We start from the raw sequence: 21,730 nt of genomic DNA, 5'->3' as shown, positions 1-21,730 counted from the left end.
TTTCTTCTAAAAGGGTATAAAGATGAAAGGGATAGATGGCTTATTAAGAAGCTTTCTTTGTGAATCATCAAATTAACTTCAGTAGTTCTGCAGGATATAGGTTTTGGACCTTTGTCCTTTAATCAAATGGCTTTTCCTTTTGTTCCAGGTCAGATACTCCATACTGATGTAGTTCACTTACATTCTGGTCAAGGATTTCGTGAAGCTGAGAAGATAAAGAGACTTCTGCTACAGTACAAGTATGCTAAAGAAAATTCCATTTATTGCCCTTTCTTACCAAACAAAATGAAAATCTTCACTACAGAAATACTTTATTTTGAGTGCAATAAGAATTCTACTGATTTAACTGGAGGTTTATTTTCTTTTGTCTAGTTCAGAGCTTGCTTTTGTTTTTGTGTTCATGCTTTTGCAGTATATATATGTTGGAAGCACATGAAATCAAGCCATGGCTGAGTAGTATGGCTGTGTACTATGAATATATCGCCTTGAAACTCTGTTCATCCATTTATATTTGGGAATAGAAATTATACAGTCTGGTTTGTCTGTAAGCATTAGACTGGTTTAAACAAGGTGATTTGGTGACTGGCTGTTGTGTGAGCAATCAGAGTGAATGGCCTCTCAAGCTGTTGGAAACTATGGTATTCCCATTCAGGAATTAAGATGCTGATTGCTTTGGCTTCTGCTCTTTTTCATGACTCATACCAGATGAGGAAAATACAAGGTGAAAGTGTTTGAGGACTATAAATAACATTCCATTTATTAATATGAAGTATAATTTTTATATTATCTGCTTATGTTACCACTGTAAAATCCCATTACAAATAAGTGAAAATTTTTGATTTGTCTCACGGACTGTCACATTGAAAACCTGTTAAACACAACATGATGCTTCTAGGAATGTTTTCTCATTATATCTGGGCTTTGTGTTATCTAAAATCAGGTGTATTGGCCACTGTGGTGGATTGAATATTATGCATGAAAATGTATTAAAAAATATTTAAGAATAATTGTTTGTTTTTTTTTTTTAACCTGCACAAAGCTGCAGCACTGTTGTGATTGGCAATGGCAAGGCCTGCAGAGAAACAGAAGCTTACTTTGCTGACTTAATTATGAAGAAATATTTTGCACCATTGGACGTCGTTTACTGGTAAGATCCCTTTGCTGGGATATTATTAATTTGTTCAGCATATTTTAACTTAACAGGTAGTTTTAGATGAAATTTTTGAAGTATTTCTTTTTGCTGCCTTGTATGTATTTGAGTCAAGCATGACCCACAGTTCTAGCCAAGGAAAACTGGCTGCAGCTCTTTGAGGCAACAAGAGCTGAGTCAGTAAGAGAGACTTACTGAAGCATTTTATTTTTTCTTCCTGAGGTTCACTTTTGTTCCTATTATCATTGTAACAAAGTATGGGAGAATAGCAACACTAACAGCTAAGGACCCCTTTGGCATTGTGCACTTTTTTCTTGATGAATGAGGTTTAACTGCACGTGGTAAAGCTTCTGTTGTCTGACTGCAGTATAGTATGCTCGCTAATCTGATCGGAATGAAATGATCTGGAAATAAATATTGTGTTAATACCAAGTGGAAAGTAGTGAAGTTATTTATCCTTTTAGACTTAAAATTTTACCCCATTAGTTTGTTGAATTTGAACTAAACCATTCTTATGTTGGTTTGGAAGGAAATAGTATTATATCACTTTCTTTCTACCATGTAGAACTCTTGTCTTTTTTTTTTTTTTTAATTCCCACCTTTATATTTTTCTAAAGCAGTTTTTGTGATTTACCTTGGATTATCTTTTGTGCTGACATTTAATGGCAGTTTAGTTTAATTTTCTGAAATTTAGTTTAATTTACTGAAATAAGTTTTCTATACTTTTAAGAAGGTTATGGCCTTTTGCTGTTCAAACTACTATATACAAAATACATTTAAATGCATTTAAATATATTTGTTTACATTTTTCATAAATTAAGAAGTGGCCTCACAGGTATGTTTAACAAATGCGTTATTTCTACTAACTTATGAGGTGATATTGCACTTGTTCTTTGTTTCTAAGACTCCCAAGTAAATTTGCTCAAGATTTCATTCTTAAATCACTCTTTTATTCCAGGAGATGTAGTAAAGGTTTTCTAATTTTGATGGTTTGCAAAGGAAAGAGGCTATTCAAGCTTCTGAAAAATTAGGCATCCTGTTTACTGAATCCAATGCAAAAACAGTGAATGTTTTATGACTGTAGAGAGTGCAAAACACTTCATACTGTGTGTGGGTTTTGGCAAATGGTTAATTTCACTATAGTTCACTTAATATAGTTCAGAAATCCATTATGTTGCTATAAGCACTTCATTTGAAATAGCCGTTTTGTTTATTTATTGATAATATACTAGTTTACACAGAAAATTTTATTTATGAAATACTGTGATGGTTTGTTTTTTTTTCAGTTTACCTCTTCCAATTTAATATTTTCTTCCTTTTTATAGTTCAAGATGACAAAATTTTCCAAGTAGTACTGAAGTTACCAAGTTCTGATAAAAAGCTCTTGTGTAATAGGAATTAGTATAAATGCTGTAAGGCAGAAGTCAGGTTAACAAGTTTGTTGCTTTCTCTAGTAGCAATAGATATTTTTTTAACCTTTCACTTACTCTAAAACTTCTGATATTTGTAGCAGAAATCAATAAGTTGTTTAACTTGACATGTTATATCCTGAAAAATAACATAATCAAAAATATTTTTCTTTATTTGTATATTTATGTTGTTAATGGTTTTCTTGTGTTGTGCTCATACGGCAAACAGCTGTATGGCACTTTCTGTACTTTAGAATTTGTGTGCAGGGCCATGAGGTACTGCATGTTAAAGCAAAGTGATTTATTTCATTCTTTTGTACTTCACGCTAATGGTGACATCTGGGGCTCTTGAACTTTGTATACTGCTGTGTGTGAATTTATGTATGTGAATTTACAGACAGACTGCATTTGCAGTGCTTGTCTCCTCACATTTTTTCAGCCTGTATTGAGTTTTTTTCATAAGGATCAGGTTCCCATGTATCCTGTTCTGATAAACTGGTTTCATGTACATCTCATTGCTTTATCCAGTGTTGGGGTTTCCAAGCCATGCTGCTGAATTCTGAAAGGTAGCTTTCCTTTCTAGCTCCAGAAAGCATTAATCTCCTTGGTATTTCTTAGTAACAGAAAGGAACGATGAGTCCAGCCATTCCAACCCTATCTCTGATTATCCAGTGAAATGGCCTGGAATTTGTTAGTCTGAGTTAAAAAATGTGATACTTCCTAAATGAGGAGCAAATTAGTACAGTGCTACTGTTTGAGCAATAGGTGACAATACATAAGGATAACTGCTATACCTTTTAAGGGGAGCTATGAAAGGTGACTTAGAAGAATATGCTCTGCTGATCCTCATCTTTTTAAATAATAAAGTCCTCCAGAGTATGTGCTTTCAGATCACAAACAGCTTCTCTGCTTCCATGGTCAAAGTCTTCCCTAGATTAGGTTGTTTTCTCATGATAGACGTTTTTTAAAAGTGTGAGGACTTTTTTTATACGTAGGCTGAATACAGATCTCTCATCAGTTCTGTGGAAACCTGTGTATGCTTTTGGATGATTTTTATTAATTATTTTCAGTTAAAATCTAGAAGAAATAATTTCAGCCATTGTTGGAAGAGTTAATTCTTAAAGAAGGCCTGCTTCAGCAGATTGCAATTGTAAATAAGGAATAGATTTGCTAATTAATAAAGTGTTTGAACTGTGGGAAAAACAAAGCAACAAAGAACCCTAAACAAAACAACCTAAAGCCCTAGAACAAAAAAACTCATCCAGTACTTGAACTGTAATAGAATGAGTCAGTTGTATCTAATGTGATACCGTTTCCCAAGCCTTCAGCTTCTCACAGGGATGCACTGATCTATCTGCATCAAGGTAGAAATCCTTGCCCAGAAAAACAGAGCTCAGCTCATTGCTGTGTGCAAATTGTAGTGATTTGTATCTGCGTTGAAATTTTTTTTTCCTTAAAGGAGTCCAAATGTTAAGGGGCTTGGCAGATGAGGTTGGATTTTTTTATAGTGCTTGAAAAGCCAAGTATTCAACACAAGCTGTTGTTCAGAAAGGTGGCTGATGGGAGGTACTACAGATTTCAGTTTACTTGGGAAATATTAGCAATGGATCAGGAATGATTATTAAAAAATTAAAATCTGTTTATACTTTCTGTCCAGTTCATCATATTGAGCTTGGAATCATTTATTTCCAGGGAAATGAGGCAATAATAGAATATGTAATTTCAGGAAGGTGTGTGCAGTTGGTGAATACACGAATAATAAAAGCTAAAGATAAGATATAAAAAGCAAGTGATTACAATAGAAAATATTTGGCAATGGCAAATACAAACTGTGTAGAGTTTTACTGAAGTTTCCCAAAGAGAGTACACACCAGTGAAGATAGTAGTAGGAAATTTGGCATATGGCACGATTTTTCATGTGGCTTTAGAACCTGTCTGGACTCAGCTTGACAGTTTTTGATTTAAAGCAAATATTTTTTCAGTTTTTGTAACTAATGTGCTTTCAGATAGCTACATCCAACCTAAATAACTACAGGACTTTCTTTTCTTTCTTTTTTTTTTGAATGTAGTTTCCCATTTAGAGCTGTGTTTATTGATTTACATTAGGATTGGACTAGAGCCAGAGACAGTCATATCTAGTCTTTGGGTTTTTTGTTACAAATCAGTTTTTGTTACAAGGTTCAATAAATATTCTTGATTATTTATGTTAGTTCTATTGTGAGTTCTTGCCAAAGATACATTGTATTATAACCAAAACAGATGTTCTAGTTTAGACAAGTGTATTTGTTTTAACAGGACAAGAAATATAAACGAAACAACATTGTGTTCAGCATTAACATGGCAGATAATGAACTTTTAGGATTTCATTGGCATTTTTGGATTAAATGAAAAATCTTGACAAAATATTTCAGGAATCTGTTTTTCTTTGATTGCTGTCAGCTTGAAGCATTTTGGAAACGAAACCTGTCTGAATGACAGGTCAACTATGCTAAAGCAGGACGAAACAAACAGATCAATCTTTATATTTGGCAAAATCAAATCACAATTTCTCTTTCAGCCTCAATGGTTTTGTTGTCACAATACAAGCATTCATACTGACTCTCATGTGCTTGATGCATTAATGCGCACTGAGAACAAAGTATTTCAGTTTGTGTTTAAAAGAAACTTTTGGTAAGTGTCAGGAATTCTTAATTGTTTTCAACACACAGCATAGAATGCAGCCAGGCAAATGTATTTGTTGTTGTTGTCTAGATGGCTTCGTGTTTAATTTGTCTACTTGGTTATAAACTTGATGCAAAATCCTATTCTGCCACTTAAAGCAAAATCTTTTCATTCTCTCAAGACTTGATAAGCAATGTAATTAATAATGTACTGCTGTTTAAGTTCAAACACTTCTGTACTGTGACAAATACAGGAAAGTCTGTAATGTCTTGTAAAGTTCTCCTTGGGTTTTCTTTAATGTTTAAATTGTCTGCTTTAGAATACTTAAAAATATTCTACTAAGGTAGAATAGGACTATAATACCTTTTGAAGTTGGACCTTGGTGGCAAGAAATTGATTTAGAAATATTTGTTCTATGGGGTTTTAGGTCCACTTGTATTTTATAGGTGTCTGCACACGCTTTAAATATCCTTTTTAATTTAAATGTGTGTTTTATGTTGTTGAATATCTACATTATGCTCTCTCAGCTTTAACAAATGCCACTTTCAAGTTCCATGCCTCTACATTTCTAATGTTACACTAGCTTAATTCCCATTACTTTTCTGCTTCATAGCACTCGCAGTTTGAAAGAGACCTAACATTCGGGTTCACATTATGATAATTAGGTTTCAAAGCAGTGTGGGGGGATTAAGATGTCTGAAGTCTAGTTGCCGAATAAAGTTCAGAACTACTTGTAAAACTTGTTTGAGTGGTTAACAGAAGTGGTTTTATTTATTCAGTGCTCATGCAGCATTAATCCGTATTTCATCAGGTACCCACAGTGCTGTAACTCTAGATATGACCTTGGGACTTAATTTACCCCATCTCAGTTTTCCTTATTAATGTGCCATGAAAGAGGTACATGAAAGATAGACAACTTCAAAGCACCTTTTCAAATAAAGTGGTTGATATGAATCCTCTGGTATTTAACACTGTCTGTCAAATGTTTCAGCTGGTTTGCATCCTTTTACAAGCTATTGCTTGCTGCATTAATGCAGTTGTTTAAAGTCTGTTGAGAGTAAGAAGGGAGGTAGGGATATGGGAAAATTTTTTCCTATTTCTTTTTGGTTGTGTTTCCTTTAAGCTATTATTTTTGTCTGTTAAGCTACGTAACTCTCTTGATGTCACATTTATGTATGCACACCTACACCCTTAGGTTATTAGTTCTCTGATTCAGAAAGTGGAAAATAGTTTGGAAAGTTTTAGCTAAAAGAATACATATTCAGCGGAAACAATGCACACATCTGAAATGTGCACTGAAGAACCTTTGTTCTGCTTTTGACTCTTTCAAGCTCTAGTGGAGTCATGGAACGTCCTAAACAACAAAGAATTACTTTGAAGAACAGGTTTAAAATGTGTGTGAGGAAGATATAGTCAATGAAGACATTTTAAATTACGTAGTGATTTCTAGCCAGACTGTCTTTCGTCCCTTACTTGAAAGTTATGTTCTGTTGGGATTATTTACCAGAGCTGAATGATCATGCATACTTGAAATGAAAAATCATTTTGCATGTACTTATATTTAGAGGAGACAGTCCTGTAAATTGGAACTTCACTCTGGATAGAGATGACTTCCTCCTACTACTCTTGGTTGTTCATAACTTGGACAGTAATTTATCTGTTATTCACTACAACACGGACTAGAGTAAGTGTCTGCATTTAAAACAGCATCCAGTGCTTGTTCCTGGTGTATCCACAGACTGGTATTTATGTTGAGCTGGTCCCATACTATATTCAAAGTGGGAAATTCAGAGGTCATCTTTGCCTCTGAAGCAAGGCTTCACCTCTGCCCTGGCTGTAGCCACCCATACTATCTCTATCTGTGTTTTTCTGAGGGGAGGGAAGGAAATAGGTAAGCAGTGAAGTTGTGTCAGGGCAGGTAAAACAGGAGATGGTAACTTCTGGCTTGCATTGCATGAATTTGAAACTTTTTAAAGCAAACTGTATAAATAATACACTTGACAATTATGGAGGCATCTTTGATATTTCAGAGAAATAATTAATAGTTTTCAGGATAAAAACAAGGACTAATTGATGACTAATTTCAGTGTAGTTAAAGAGATTATTAATTCCTTTAAGTTCAGAAAAACAGTAAGTTGCATATGCAGTCTAGATTTCAGGAATATGGAGGTTGGGGGTCAGGAAGCAAATGTTACACAGTGAAAGAAATCTAAATCTTAAGGAAAAAGTCCATTTTTCCAGAGCACTGGGACATGTCATTTGACTTGTGTCCAAGGGAATCTGTGGTAAAACAGTCTGTGGGGAGAGAGGAAAGTTTTGTTCAACTTCCTTTCTTTCTAAGAGTTTTTAAAAGTTATTCATTCTCAATATGTAAATCTCTTCAGGCCTTTAAGGGATAGTAAACAAATAGAAGAAAGGCAAGATTTTAGGGTGAAAAGACATTAAATGTGTGACAATGTGTCTAAGGTCAATAATGCATTCTCTTTGGTTAGAAATGTACTGATCTCAAATGTACTTTTGAGTACATTTTGTACAAATCAGATAATTACAGTGAGAAATTGAACATGGTAAGTTCTTTCCCTCCTTTGTTTTCTTACAGACAAGCCATTTATATTTAGAATTGCAAAATGAATTCTCTATTTTCAATTTTATGTGCCCCACTGAACAGTAATTTAAACATAGGCTGTTTTCTTGTAAATCTTTGATATTCCCTGATTAGTAAAACATCTTTTTTAAAGAAAATCAGGTAGAATTCATCTAGTATTGCAGCACAACGGAAGTCAGGTGGAAAGGGAAAACCCTCCAAAAATAATTTCCAAACACAAAACAAGAAGTTGTTGGAAAGGTAAAAGGTTATTGAGAAACACCAGAGAAACATCAGGTCCCCTGAGGGCAGTTTTGGCAGGTGTGTATTGCATGCAGTATGTTTGTAGAGTAAGACTAGGAGTTTTCCTAAAACTCCATTAAGACAAAACCAGATTTAGTCTTAATTTAAATGTACAGCACAGGACAAGTAAAACTATTTTGTGAGTAGGGGATTTTATCTTACGGGTGTGTTTGACTTGATTAGTAGAAGTGCTGGCTAGTATTTACTATGCAATCTCCTTTCTTGAGGGCTTTCTGCAATAACAAATTCCTCTGGCCTAAAGTTCATTCAAGGCTATTTCCAAAGCCCAGAAATAAAAAACGTTTTAATAAATTCAAGGAAAATGACTATATCTGAAATTTCCTAGATAGTTCCAGTCAAACAAGATGGTGAAGGACCTTGAGGGAAAGCCATATGAGGAACAGCTGAGGTCACTTGGTCTGCTCAGCTTGGAGGAAGCTGAGGAACCTCATTGCAGTTAAAACTTCCTCATGAGGGGAAAAGGAGGGACAGGCACTGATGTCTTCATTCTCATGGCCAGTGACAGGACTTGAGGAAATGGCCCAAAGCTGAGTTGGAAGGTTTAGGTTGGATATTAGGAAAAGGGTGTTGGCACTGGAACAGACTCCCCAGGGAACAGTCACATGACCAAGCCAGACAGAGTTCAAGATGTGTTTGGACAATGCTCAAGCACATGGTGTGACTCTTGGGGATGGTTCTGTGCAGGGCTGGGAGTAGAACTTGATGATTCTTGTAGGATCCAATTCAACTCATTCTATGAAAGAAAACTAATTAATTTCTGTGTCTGATATTTCTGAGGAGACAAGTTATATAACAGGACAAAATGGAGCTTTTTATTTCAGACTAAAGTGATTTAGATTATTATTTAATGTGGTTACAGCTTCTGAAGTTTTTCTCTGCTTTTTGGTCAACACTAAAGTTGTTGACCAAACTAAAAGGTTCTTACCAGTTTGATATCATAGAGAGAAAGCTCTTACTTAGCAGAACAAACATAGCACAAGACCACAGTATAAAATGCCCGCATCTCTCATAATTGCTGTGTTTACTTGGTCCAACATCCTTTTTTCTCTCAAGAGTTACCAAACCACTCTTCATTGCTGTTGACACACTCTTATCATGTTTGCAGTGTCAGTAGAGATACCAAAGGATGGAACTTCAAAATTGCCGTGAAAGGCTGTGTGCAGGTCTCAGCACTGTGTGCCATTTTCTACTTCTTGCCAGGAGAAGGAAAGAAGCATTTTGTTGAGAGGTGTCTGAGTGGTTGCCAGGGTCAATAGGGATTGCAAAAGGAAGCCAAGAAGCTTGGAGTGGTGCAGAAAGAATAAGTATAGTCAGGGAATAAGGGGCACGGCACATTCAAGGTGCATCCTCTAGATGGACACACTAAAGTAAAGCCTGTGGGAACTTTGTACAGCTGTGACCTCATTTGAGCTGTGTTCCTTGCCTGCTCAATGCAGAAGGTTATGTCAAAAGAAATTTCCCACTCCTCTTTCTTGTTCATTTGTGAGCATGAATGGGTGGTGTTCAGTCCAACCTGAAAATTGAGGTTTGGACTTCAGGTGAAAAATGTGACCTAATGACATAATATTGCTTCTCAGACTGAGTATTGGAGAAGACTCCTAACAGCTGTTAGGATAGCTGCACATAGGAGTTTTTTTTTCCAATTCTATGTTTATTAATTTCTTTTTAAACTAGAGTGAGCTAAATGTCCTTATTTCATGTGTCTCCAGAGTGTTTGAAAATGCTGTCTGTTCATCAAAAAAGGCATGGAAGGTTAGGATTTGATCCATTAGTGTGAGGTCTTACGTGAAGAAAATGAGTGAAGATTTAATAATCCAAGCCTTTATTGTTCCAAACTTGGTATTAATACTGATTTCAAACAAACCAGAAAAGCTTAGGCTTTCAGGTAAGCTGCTGCAGCAGCTTTTTAAGAGCTTCTAAAATGACCATGTGTAGTTCTGTAGTTTCAGGTGGCTTTTTTTTCCTTTGAAGTAATGTTTGTGGTCAACCTCAGTTTCTCTTGTAGTGGAAATGGAATGTAGTCAAATTTGGATGTTACCTGGTAGAACAGATTGAGAGGAAGTGACTGAGCTGAATAATAATGGTTCTTTGATGTATTTTCGATTTTCAGATAATTGAGACTTACTGATGGCAGTGAAAAAAAATCACTCCAGCCTATTTGCAGTGGGCTGTGCTCTTCTATGTCCAATTTTCAGTGTCTTGGAAGTAGCCTGTGACCCATAGGCTGAAAACCATTGGGTTTGGACCTGAAAATAACAGAAAGTACAAAGTATTTTAAATACATGAAATCTTTCTTCTCATTTGTATTTGCAGAACTTTTAATTATGGAAATTTAATTATGGAAAATTGGGATGTGGTTTTTGTTACCCGTATGTGCATTTTAAGTTGCTGGTCTTTACCCATTGCCTAGATGAAATAGAATTGCTCCACACTAGTATGGTATTGTCATGCTAACAGCAAAATCTTTGATACTGAAAGTGAATGTAAATTAAAATCATTAAAATGTTAATTTATGTTTTGTGTCAATATGGCCTTTCTAAAATAAATTATGCTTGTGGCATTTGGGATATTACTCTATCATTCTCATACATAATAGACATCTGAAACATGTTTGTGTGTTTTAAGTGACTGTCGTGAAATGCTTATTGGTAGTTGGCAATTGACACATTTTCACTAGTAAAGATTGAGAAACTTCATTGCTCCTTACCACATAAAGAAGCTCCAAAAGGAGTTATTTGTGAAATTCTGTCAGTAGTTAGCTTAATGGAAGTATGCAAATATAGTATGATTAATAGTGAGAGCATCCAGATGATAATTATATAAATACAAGTTGATTTGTAATGTGCTAGGACTGAGTGTTATTGCGCAGTCATAGCTGGTTTTATATTTGGATAGTGTTTTGTCTTCAAGTAGACATTCTGTAAGAACCTAATGGAGAAGTAAGTATTTTTCCATTTGTGTGAGTTTGCCAGTAGTATGTTTTTACTTAAGCTGAGATTCTGCCAAACTTCATACCTATTCATTTGTAAAACCACTTTTAGTGTTCTGCATATAAGCTCTTGCTAGGCATCCTTTATTGCTGTGAGATGTGATATATGGATTTACTTATTTATTTAAACTTACTGTGCTATTATCTCTGATGCTGATAGCAGAAGCTTAGAGTAGGCACTTAGCTATTACATTCAGCAGCTATTACATTCAGCTGCCAAACATTAGATATCTTAATTTCAGCATCTTCTAAGTATCAGAGAGGTACCTTGGGGATGACATTTTTCATCGTAAGTCATAAGTGCTTTCATTAGTGGGGAAAAGTTTCTTTACTCTTCGAAGTACTGTTGAAATCTGGTAAAAATGAAAGATTGTGGGCAGATCCTAAGTTTAGATAAAAATTTCCCCCAAAAATATTTTTAGTGTATTTTTAATAGTAAACCTCAGGAAATTGCATCTTGTACTACTGCTAACAAGTTCCCCCAGTACTAGGAAGGCAACTGGTGTAACCTTTGATTTAAGCCCAAAAAAGACAAAATGCCTTGGATTTTAGGAAGATTTGAAAATTTAACATTTATGCCCTTTAGGTGCCTGATAACTCGAGAATCTTCCAGGACTGAAAAGCAAATGCAATGCTCTTTCCCTCTGCAGTTACCTGAAATTGCAATATGTCTTCTTGATTTCAGACTATTGGCTCTTAGAGGCTGTTGGCAGTACAGGAGTGAGTGCTGCCCATGTTGCGCTTTCCCTCGGAGTAATTTTGTTTGATGCTGAACTGGGGGTTATGCTTGCCTGGATTCCTTTAACTTATCAACAAAGTGCACGGCAGTCTTAAGAGTTCCATGAATGACATTGAAAGAAGCCACAGCAACAGGAGATACTTCAGCACACTTGTGCCTTTTTTCAGGGCATGAGAGGCAGAGAATGTAGACATGCTGTGTGTTTCAAAGGGACTTTGAGTAGGTTATTTCAGCTTGAAAAGGGATTAGACTTAGATGAGTGCAGTGTCATGTGGTTGTAACTGAAGGTGCCCATTGAGGGTAATTCTTTTCTATAACTGAATCCCAGCAGTTTTGTCAATGATGAGTAAGTGAAGAGAGGGACAAATGATCAGTTTGTCATGGTGAGTGATGTGGAGGCAAGAAAGTGCTCCTGAAAGGAGACATCAAAATGCAGAAGCTGCATGAAGCATCTTCTTCAGTACCTGACCCTCCTGCAGCAACAATGAGCAAGTGCAGGGGAGAGGGTAGAGAAGAGAGAGTGATTTTGGCTTTCTTCTTCCTTTTCAGTTTTGGGGGCAAATAGGTGTTGCTTGGGTGATTCCATGCACAGTTGTAAATGTAATCAGCTCCATCTAGCAGTTCTGCAGGTTTAGATATTTTCCTTTCCTTATAATACCTAATGCTCCTGAAAGTAAATTTGTTGCTCATGTAGAAATAACACTTTTGCTTCAATCCTATTTGCAATTGAAACTAATATTAGTTTCTAATTAAATCAGATTTTTTTATGTAGCAGCAAATACTATTCAAATAGCTCAGCTGTCTGTTGATGTTTCTAAAAAAAAAAAAGCCTGGAGGAGGGAGCAATGACGTGTGTCTATAAGCAGTTATAGTTATTGCCTATAATAAATTGTCTTTTCACATAAAACTTCTCTCTCAAACCTAATTAACTTATATATTTTCTAAAACTTCTTTGGCAGCCAAGGCAGCATGCCTACTGCCTGTTCAGTTCTTTTATTGGGTTGAACTAGAACTAACATTTAGATTGAACACATTTTGACATTTGAATTTGATTCAGGGAAGCATGCATCCTCCATGGGTGATTCTCTTGTCACCAGTTTAATGTTGTACTGTAAATAGACTTCATAAGTGGGCTTTCAGTAAAATCAGTGATGCATTTTTTTCTTGTTCCTGGTCTGTTTTTCCTCATACTATAAAATCATAGCTCCAAGTTACTTTTTTTCTTTTTTTTAAAATTGTTTTCTAGAAGTTTGTCATTCTTGAGTAAATCAAACTGGATATTCCTGTGTTACTTCTCGGTGACTATCTCTCTGCAAAAGGAAATGTTAACTCTAATTTTCTACTGTAAGTGTAAACAGAAAGAGACATTGTCAATTTGAATGTTTTAAAATTAAATAACTTTGATATCATGATATAGTATAATTTTAATATATCCTATTTTTTCTAGCTAACAAGAACAGTAAAAAGTCTTTTAAAGGACTGTTTAACTCCTTTTAAAGGAATGCTTAAGGCTCTCCTGTTGACTATTTGTCTTGTTAACCCTTCCTGCTGTAGGGAAGTGGCTCTGCTGTTGTCTTGCTGGCTTGTATCTGTGTGTCCACAGGCACTTGGTGCTGCCTTGATTGCCGCTTTCTCCTTGGGGGAGCTGGTTGATGATCTCATGGCCTTTCTAGAGAAGACCACTCACTGGAAAGTCTGAGCTCCTTATTAGCAGATCGAGCCAGAGGAAATTATTTCTTCTCTTACTGACTCCTCTTTGGCAAAGTAGTTACAGTAGATTGTAGGTTACTGGGCTTCTTACACTAACAGGAATAGTGTTTTCTGATTAAGACAAGATTTTAAGCATGGGGTTGTTCTGGTGCTATGTGAGAAGAAAAGTGGTGGCACCTAATTCAAAGCAGATCCTATTCAGTTTTATGGTCTGTAGGAAATTTCTTCCAGGTTTCTATAAAGTAAAGATACAGATGAAATGCTGATTTGTCAATATATTTTATTTAGTATGTGATGCATAAAATGCAAAATCAATTATTTTTGGTTCAACTGTAAATATTAGCATTATGAAGCAAAGCTAGTCCACGGTTCATATTAGGTCATGATAAAATATAATTTATGATTACTGAATTTATAATTATAATTAGTAATTTATTATTCAAGTGAGATGCTCTCTTTATGTAGATTCTTTGGTTCATCTGAAATACCAGTTCTAGCACTGAATACAGGTTGAAGTTTTAGGGATTACAACAAGTCTTGTCAGAATTTTAATGGAGCATGTATGGTTTGAGTTCATGTCTATACCTTTATAAAGTAATTATAGGTTAGTTTCCATTTGATTTCAGGACAGAATGCAAGTTTGGGGTTTCTTCTTTAGCGTGCCACACTTAATATAATTAGATCTGCGTAAATCACATCTTGCATGTGATGATGGTGATGTTGTGAGCCTTTATGAACTTCAGAGCAATTCAAGACTTGGAGCTTTTGAAATATGTTTGTTCTATTTCTCAGGGTTTGATTAAACTCAAATCCAGGATGTGACAGTTTGTGGTATTAGTAATGTTAAAGCATTATTTTTATATTTTTTAAGAAAATATTTCAACGTCTTTACGGAATTCTGAACATACCCATCTGTGGCTAATTTTATAAAATAATTTCAAATATATGAGTTAGAAATCATTACATGTCATTTTAGGATTAAATTCTCCAATATGCAAATTTATTAAAAAAAAAGTGATAGTGGCAATTGGACCCTTAATATTAAAATCTGCACCAACAGTTCCTTGATATAATATGGATCTGAATTTAGCTGAAGTTTTGTTTGTGCTTATACTGGGAAGCCTATCTTTCCTTGTGCAAAGGGGAATATGTAATGTTTGTGCCTTGTTCTCTTGGTGGAGGAGGAGCCTGTTCCCCCATCTCTGCAGTGGATGTAGGAAATCTGTCAGCCTCATACCCAGCTGCCCAGTCCAAGCCCCGGGCTGGTCCCATGCAGATCTCTGCTGTGATGTTGCACATGGTGATGCTGGTGTGTGAACACGAGTCTCATGCTGCTCTGGCTTAGGGCTGTGGGCATGCTGACAGCAGTGGCACTGCTGGCCTGGCTTCCAGGGGCAGGCTGAGGATAAGGCTTGGCTCTGCCACCTCCTGCAGTAGCCAGCAGAGCTGAGCAGGAGCCCGGGGGCAGGAGATGCTCTGCCATATTAAGGGGTGCTGCATATCCCACCCTGGCATATGTTATCCATAACCCCCCGTAGGAGCTGTCTGCATCAGCCACAGCCCTCCGGGCTCTGCACCGCTGTGCTGCCATGGAGTCTGTCTCAGATAACCTCTGGTTCTCATCTGGACAATTATTGTTTTAATATTGTGCTGTCTCTTACATAGTTCTGATGTTCAAATTATTGTTTTGTTGGTTTTGTTGTTAATTTTCTTTAATGTAACAGCTGTTAATTATCAACTGCAAGAATGGTCTTAACTGTTTAACATCACACAGTGGAAATTAAGTGGGCCTGCTCTGTTCCTGCTGGAATCAGCAGGGCACATATTTCCATTAATTTAATTTTCAAACAATTTCATGTTTTCTTTTTGCTTACAGCATTTGAGGAAGCTGGGATTGCTTAGTGAGTTCTCAGTGCACTGTTTTTGACAACAGAGTTTTGACTCTTGAGATTCCATTTATTTATGCCCCACTGTTCCAGGGCATACACCATATGAAGTGTATGTATGGCGCTAAATTATTAAACTGCCATTAAAAAAACTTTGAACCTCAACTTAATACTATCAAAACTAAAATCAACTCTTAGTTACGGAGGATTCAAATGTTCTTGTTAATATGTAGTAGGTTTTAGAGTTTCTGTTCAGGGAAATATTTGAAACCTGACTGGACACAGCCCTGAGCAACTTTCTTTTATTCTCCCTGCTTTGAATAAGAGTGTTGGACCAATCAATCTCCACAGGCGATAGTGATTCAACCATTGTGATTCCAGAGCATTCACCAGTTTCCAAAAGCTGAAAGAATCATTCCAAGACACACACTCTACATTGGTGGCTTGTCTTGCAGGATCTAGGTGTAAGAATAATGAGGAATCCAGAAAAGCAGATGTAGGATAGATGCTCATGGTCCACATGGCAGGGTAGAAAAACTTAGCATGGACTTCCTGGTACAAACTTTGGCATCTGTGAGAGAAAACAACATCATTATATTTGAAAAGGATGAGTTGCCCATTTTAGTTTTGTTAGTGCCTTTGTTTAAAATCATGTAACTGACCTACAGGTCGTCAAGTGTTTCTAAGAGAATTTCCCATTATAAAGGAGGCTGAGGAGTGAGGATGAAAAAGAGGGGTAATACAGTTAAAAAAATGCATGTTCCGAGATGTTTTTCTGCAAAATATGTGTTGTTTGGCTCACAAGTAATTAGATACATAAATGTGTTAATTCGCCTTCACACTATTGTAAGGAATTTTATTGCTAGAATTGCAGTTGATTATTTAAGTGCTACATAGTGTATCTTTGACTGGAGAATAATTTTGAAAATTGTGGTGTAAAAAGTAGGACATAAAGTAAGCTTAGTTTTTGTGATTTAGTTGTTGTCAGGATCTCTTAAAAATTAGAAAGCCATCTTATTCTGTGCTTACATATTTGGATAACTAATAAAACAAAAAGACTATAGCTGGGGTTTTCTTTTCTAGTCTAAAAGTAATTGGTTAGAAATGAAGAATGAGAAATTTCTGTCCAGAAGATTTTTTTTTAAAGTGTTTGTAATTGAATGAAAAAATGTCTTTTAAATGAAGTGGTCTTTCAGCATATGTTTATGCCAGTTCTAGTGATATTACTCATGGAAAGTCTCCTGTATGGATCTGTCACAACCTAAGGGACCAAATTATTCCCTTTTAAGAGGAGGGGGAAAAAAATATACCACTACCTAACTGAACTTATATTTTACTAATTCTAGATACCTCTTTTTGCCAGGTTTTTTCCCCCCTTTTGGTTACAATCTTAGGGAAAGAATTTGTTGTCTGTAAAAACATGTGATTCATTAATCCATTTCAAGTAAGGATTTGGTAATTACTTTTATTAGTCTTCTTTTTTTCCACAGAGGTTAATACATACTTCTGTTTGTAAAACAAAATGAATGAGAGGGTGTCTACTGTTGTAAATTGTTAAAGGATAAAATATAGTATAACTAATGTTTAGCTTACTTTCATTGGGAGACATTTTATTCAGGTTTCTTACTGTAGGTGCACAGCAGTTGCATATGAGAGAAGTAAAATAGTAATATTTAAAACTATGACAATGAGGAGACTAGAGAAGTCATGGATGAACCATAGAGGCCTGAAAGGAGAAGAATGGGTAATTTAATAACAAGGCACTCAGTTTACTTATGTTGCTCTTTAGACATCTGAGTACATCTTCCTGCCTTTAAATCTGTCTGAGAAAAGTAACTGAGCTATTAAAAGTGCTTGTTAAGGTAAAGTAAGTGTCAGCTGATTTTATTTTGGGTTGTTTTAGTTTCACATGAAAAATGTGTTTTTGAAGAATGAGTAACCTACTCTTTTTCTTAATTTTCTTGTTTGATTTTTTTTTCCTGTCTGTTACTATAATCCTTTTTATACTGTAATATTACAGTTCCTTCACAGGTATTAATAGATTTTGCTGGAAACACTAAACTACTATCTCAGTTCTACAACTTTTTTTCCATTGAAGAAAAATATTTTCCATGATGGGCAGAATGGAACATTTCCTGATAAGTGTCAGGTTTATGAATGGTTATAAACTAGATCACAGGAAAATATCAAAGGAACTGTATTGTCCTGCATTTAAAAAAAAAAAAAAAAAAAAAATCCCAGCAAATGGGTACCTTAAAAATTGTAAGTGCACTGTCATGATTTAACTTGTAGAAGTGATTTCTGAAAGGTAGAAGCATATAATTTTGATTGGGTCTACATAAAGCAGTTTTTCTTTATGTAACATTCATCTTGAGTATGTTGAGCTGGAGTATAAACTCATTAGGTGAATGTGTATTCAGATAGCTTATTTTTTTTTAGGTGAATTCCAAATGAAAGTAAAAGAAACTACATGGCTAGAAAGATGTGGAAAGAATGATTTTTCTTAGTATTTAATACCTCAAAGAATTTTTCCTGCCAACATTTAGCCTGACTCCAGAACTCTTAATTTACTTTGAGTTTCCCTGTGTGGAAAACCTGGGTACTTCAGAGTTCATGAAGCTGTGCCAAGAAGTGTCTGTAGGTTAAAAATATTTAATATGAACTCTTTGGATACAGCCTCACTATTAAGAGGGATGAGGAGGGAGCAGAGAGGAACAGCAGCAGAGGATCTGTGATTCCCTCCCTGTATGCAGAGTCTTTCATTACTTAACCCTAGTAGAAGGGTTGAATTCCACCTTTCTTTCCTGGACCTGTGCTGAGGAGAGGGTTGGGCTAATAAAGAGATTGAATACTAAGATCAGTGGTACTGTAGGAAAGCACAGAGGGGAAACAGAAAAAAGCCTGTCTCTGGCCAAAGCTACAGGTCAGAATTTTGTATGAATCAGGGCTGTGGAGGCAGCAACAGCGGCACTGGCCAGGCTGCCTCCCAATTGCCCAGAGTGAGCATTAAAGAAAATGACAGTTGCTGGAGGTGCCGTTCTCCAAGAGGCATTTTCCTCCATATGCTGTGGTCTTGTCCAGTTATGCTCCATTCTGAGGATGAAGTCTCCCTGAGAGTTAATGTGACTCTAAGCTCCAGCCTTTGGTCTGGATTAACTAACTGCATTTTAGGCACAGCTTTGCTACATCTGTGTTGCTTGTTCTAAGAGATAAAAATTATTCACAAGAGCTGTTATAGCACTGGAATGCCATGTTCTTGTAGCCTTTCTAGGTAATTTCAAACTGACTATTCACATGTGATGCTTTTAAATTATATGTTATTTGATTAAATATCAATGCTTTATGAAGTTTACTGAAAATAAATTGGTTGAGAGATCTGTATTCACTCAAGAACCTGATGGACTCTCCTCAGTGGAGAGTGATTTGTGTTCTTGATTGTCCTGTGTCCTACAGAAGGGTGATGTGGGTATGACATGAGTGCATGCAATAGGGAAATATTTTGGCTTAAAAATGAAACAGGCTTTAGTCAGACATTTTTCCCCTAAATTATAAATTGTCAGTGACAATGCCAAATACAGGTGGTACTAGTAAGGACTAGGTATTTCATTATAGGCAGGAATACTTTTTTTTTAAAAAAATCTCATTTGCTTCCACAGCCTTGATATTTGATAATGCTTCAACCTGAGTTGAAGTTCCTGATCATGAACTACCAGGTTTCAGGGTTTTATGCTTTGCCTCTGCTGTTTCTAAAAACAGCCAGGCTAGATCTTACCTCTTGTAAGATCTTGCATGGCTAGAAATCAGCTGGGTGAAGCACCAGCTTTTGCCATGTGCTGTGACTGCAGGAGTTTCTGCTTGGCTGAGCTGAGAAGAAGCTACTGGCAGGACAGTGTTGGTGACAGCTGTCTGCTCTGGAACTTGCATGTTCCTTTGGTCTGCTATGTTTCATGGTGTTGAGTCAAGCTTGTTGTGTTCACCAAGTGCTTAAGAACTGTGAGGGACAGGGACTAAAAAAAGGCTGGCTATAGAGCACTTCAGTGCAGGGGAACAGTTTTCATAGGCTTTTTGGGGAGCATTATATTTTTGGACTGTGCCATGTTTCTGATGTGCATCTGGGGGATTTCATTTCAAGACTGTCTACAAAGGTATGAAATGTGAGTGTTTAACATCACCTAATACTTCTATACTTTTTGAAGCCAGGCTGTCAAAATCGGTTGTGTTTCTTTGTCTCCTTGTGCTTCCCTCCTGGGTAAAAACAGGTTAAATCCTGTCAGTGTTTGGCTGCATTTTCTTAATGCTGTATGTACACTTTGTTCCCCTGAATTCACTGGCATAATTTAATTGTGCAAAACTGCTGAGTGCTGGCACAATTGGTCTTGAAATTGCAAAGTATATTCATAAAGAGCGTACCCATTTCCATGCCTATTATATTTTAGAAGTGAACTCTAGGGCTTTTATTTCCCACATCAGTCCTAATGCCTTTTTTACTTCCCTTACTTCTAATGGTAATTGATTACAGATAGGTAACTTTTGAACATATTTGAATACAACCATTTTTAATTTATACTGCTTAGAATTGCTGCTGTTGCATGGTAATCACATAAAATGTGCTTCTTTTGAATTTACCTTAATGCAAGTAGACAAGTTTATGTTGATTCTACATTATCCATATTGTCACAGTTCCTTTCCTTGGCATTGCTGCAGCAAGGAGATGAGCGGTAGTTAAATTTTCTCCGAAGTTCCTACTATACTACACTGTTTTAAGGAAAAATAAATGTTTTGACTGTTTTTTAGTTGGATGGTTAACTTGGAAGTAGATTTTGGACCTGAACCTCAGATTTTAAAGCTCTGTTCAAGCACAGAAAGGAGCTTCAGCTCTAGCTGCTTTATGAGCAATGACAGCACTTGTTTTCTGAAACTGTCAATGAAAATGGTGGGGGCAGTCACAGGTGACTGTCACCTTCAGTCTTGAGACATGCCACCCTAGGTCTTTCACTTTTCACTGCAGACATGGGATGTGTATTTCTTCTGGGGATGAATCCACAGCACCAGTTTTGTTCTGATAACAGCATCTGGCACTAGATTGATTTAACAGGCTCTGAGGTTTGCTCTTTTCAGATATGCGCTTGTACGGCAGCTTCTGTGCAGCTCTGACATGGCCACACGCTACTGTTGTTTTTTCTGCCTCCTAGCACCATGTGTGAAGCTAAAGCTCTTTGACACCTGCCATTTGGACCCTTTTCTTATTGAAAAATGTCATTGTTTTCAGACAAGATGAAGACAGATATCTGATCATTCTTCCCTTTGCAGGGATGTACTGAGGGCATGGTTCATATACAGATGAATAAAGGATTCCAGACTGGAGCTACACAGTTTTATTAGTTTAGTATGGTAACTAGTTCTTGGTTTGGGAATTCATAGAGAGTTTTCTTGTAAAGAGACATTGAGAAATTATCAGATTTTATCTGTTCTTGAAAGACTATAATTTGGTATTTCAAACCATTATTTTTTGCATGTTGTTCTTCATCTGAAAGACTACTTTGATTCTGTAGGGAAGTTTAGTTTTCCATAATCATACCAGAAAAATTGGGAAGTACAGTATCATTGTAAGACTGTTATTTTAAGATAAGTCATTTTTAATGATCTGAAGCAACAATACCAACACTGATTAGAATATCTTGCTAAAGTTGGATTGAAACCGGCCTAATTCTTTCCTCTTGAGTAGGTTCTGAAGATCTATCCTGTCTACCAGGAAAGCGATCAGTTTAAGTGATGCTTAATATCATTTGTGGCTGAACAGGAGAGAAATAATTGCTAATGAAAGGATGATTGCCTTGAACTTCTGTCATTTCAGCAGCTGCTTGATAAGGTGCTTATTTATTTTCCCTGCTGTGAGGTCAGCAAGCTGTTTCAAATGTCAGGTTTGTAACTGAAAGAGGTAATGTTATTCTGTGTTGTAATCTGCTGCAAAACAGAGTCCCTGGTATGAAATATTGTAGTAGCTTTTACTTTACAAAGTAGGCTGAGTTGGTCAAGAGCAAATTTCTTTCTTTGCATGGCATAATTTCTAGTAAACTTCATAAAATACAGAACAAATTCATACATGGCTAGAAACACTGAGTTTTTTGTTCTGACTTCAAAATGCAAGTAGTAAGCAGAATTTCACCTAATATTTTCTATGGAAACTTACAGAATGCAGCTGAGCAATCATGTGGGGTCTGTTTCACTGCTCATCATTTGGTGTGCTTTCTGAATACTATTTGTGGGGTTAAATTCTT

At 36.2% G+C, this 21,730-nt stretch overlaps 1 protein-coding gene across 4 annotated transcripts in view; it reads left to right on the top strand.

Moving 5' to 3' along the window:
• SRBD1 (S1 RNA binding domain 1) overlaps positions 1-21,730 on the top strand; it is a 124,407-nt gene that overhangs the window by 33,916 nt on the left and 68,761 nt on the right. For all 4 annotated transcript variants that reach the window (XM_015623027.3, XM_015623028.2, XM_015623029.3 and 1 more), the window contains exons 14-15: positions 149-239; positions 1,040-1,147. In XM_015623027.3, the coding sequence (XP_015478513.1) occupies positions 149-239; positions 1,040-1,147 (199 nt within the window). The remainder of the gene's footprint in view (positions 1-148; positions 240-1,039; positions 1,148-21,730) is intronic.

Source organism: Parus major, chromosome 3 (genome assembly GCF_001522545.3).
Source record: "Parus major isolate Abel chromosome 3, Parus_major1.1, whole genome shotgun sequence".
NCBI lineage: Eukaryota > Metazoa > Chordata > Aves > Passeriformes > Paridae > Parus > Parus major.
Note: the sequence above shows the minus strand (reverse complement) of the source record. Positions and strands in the feature narration are given on the sequence as shown.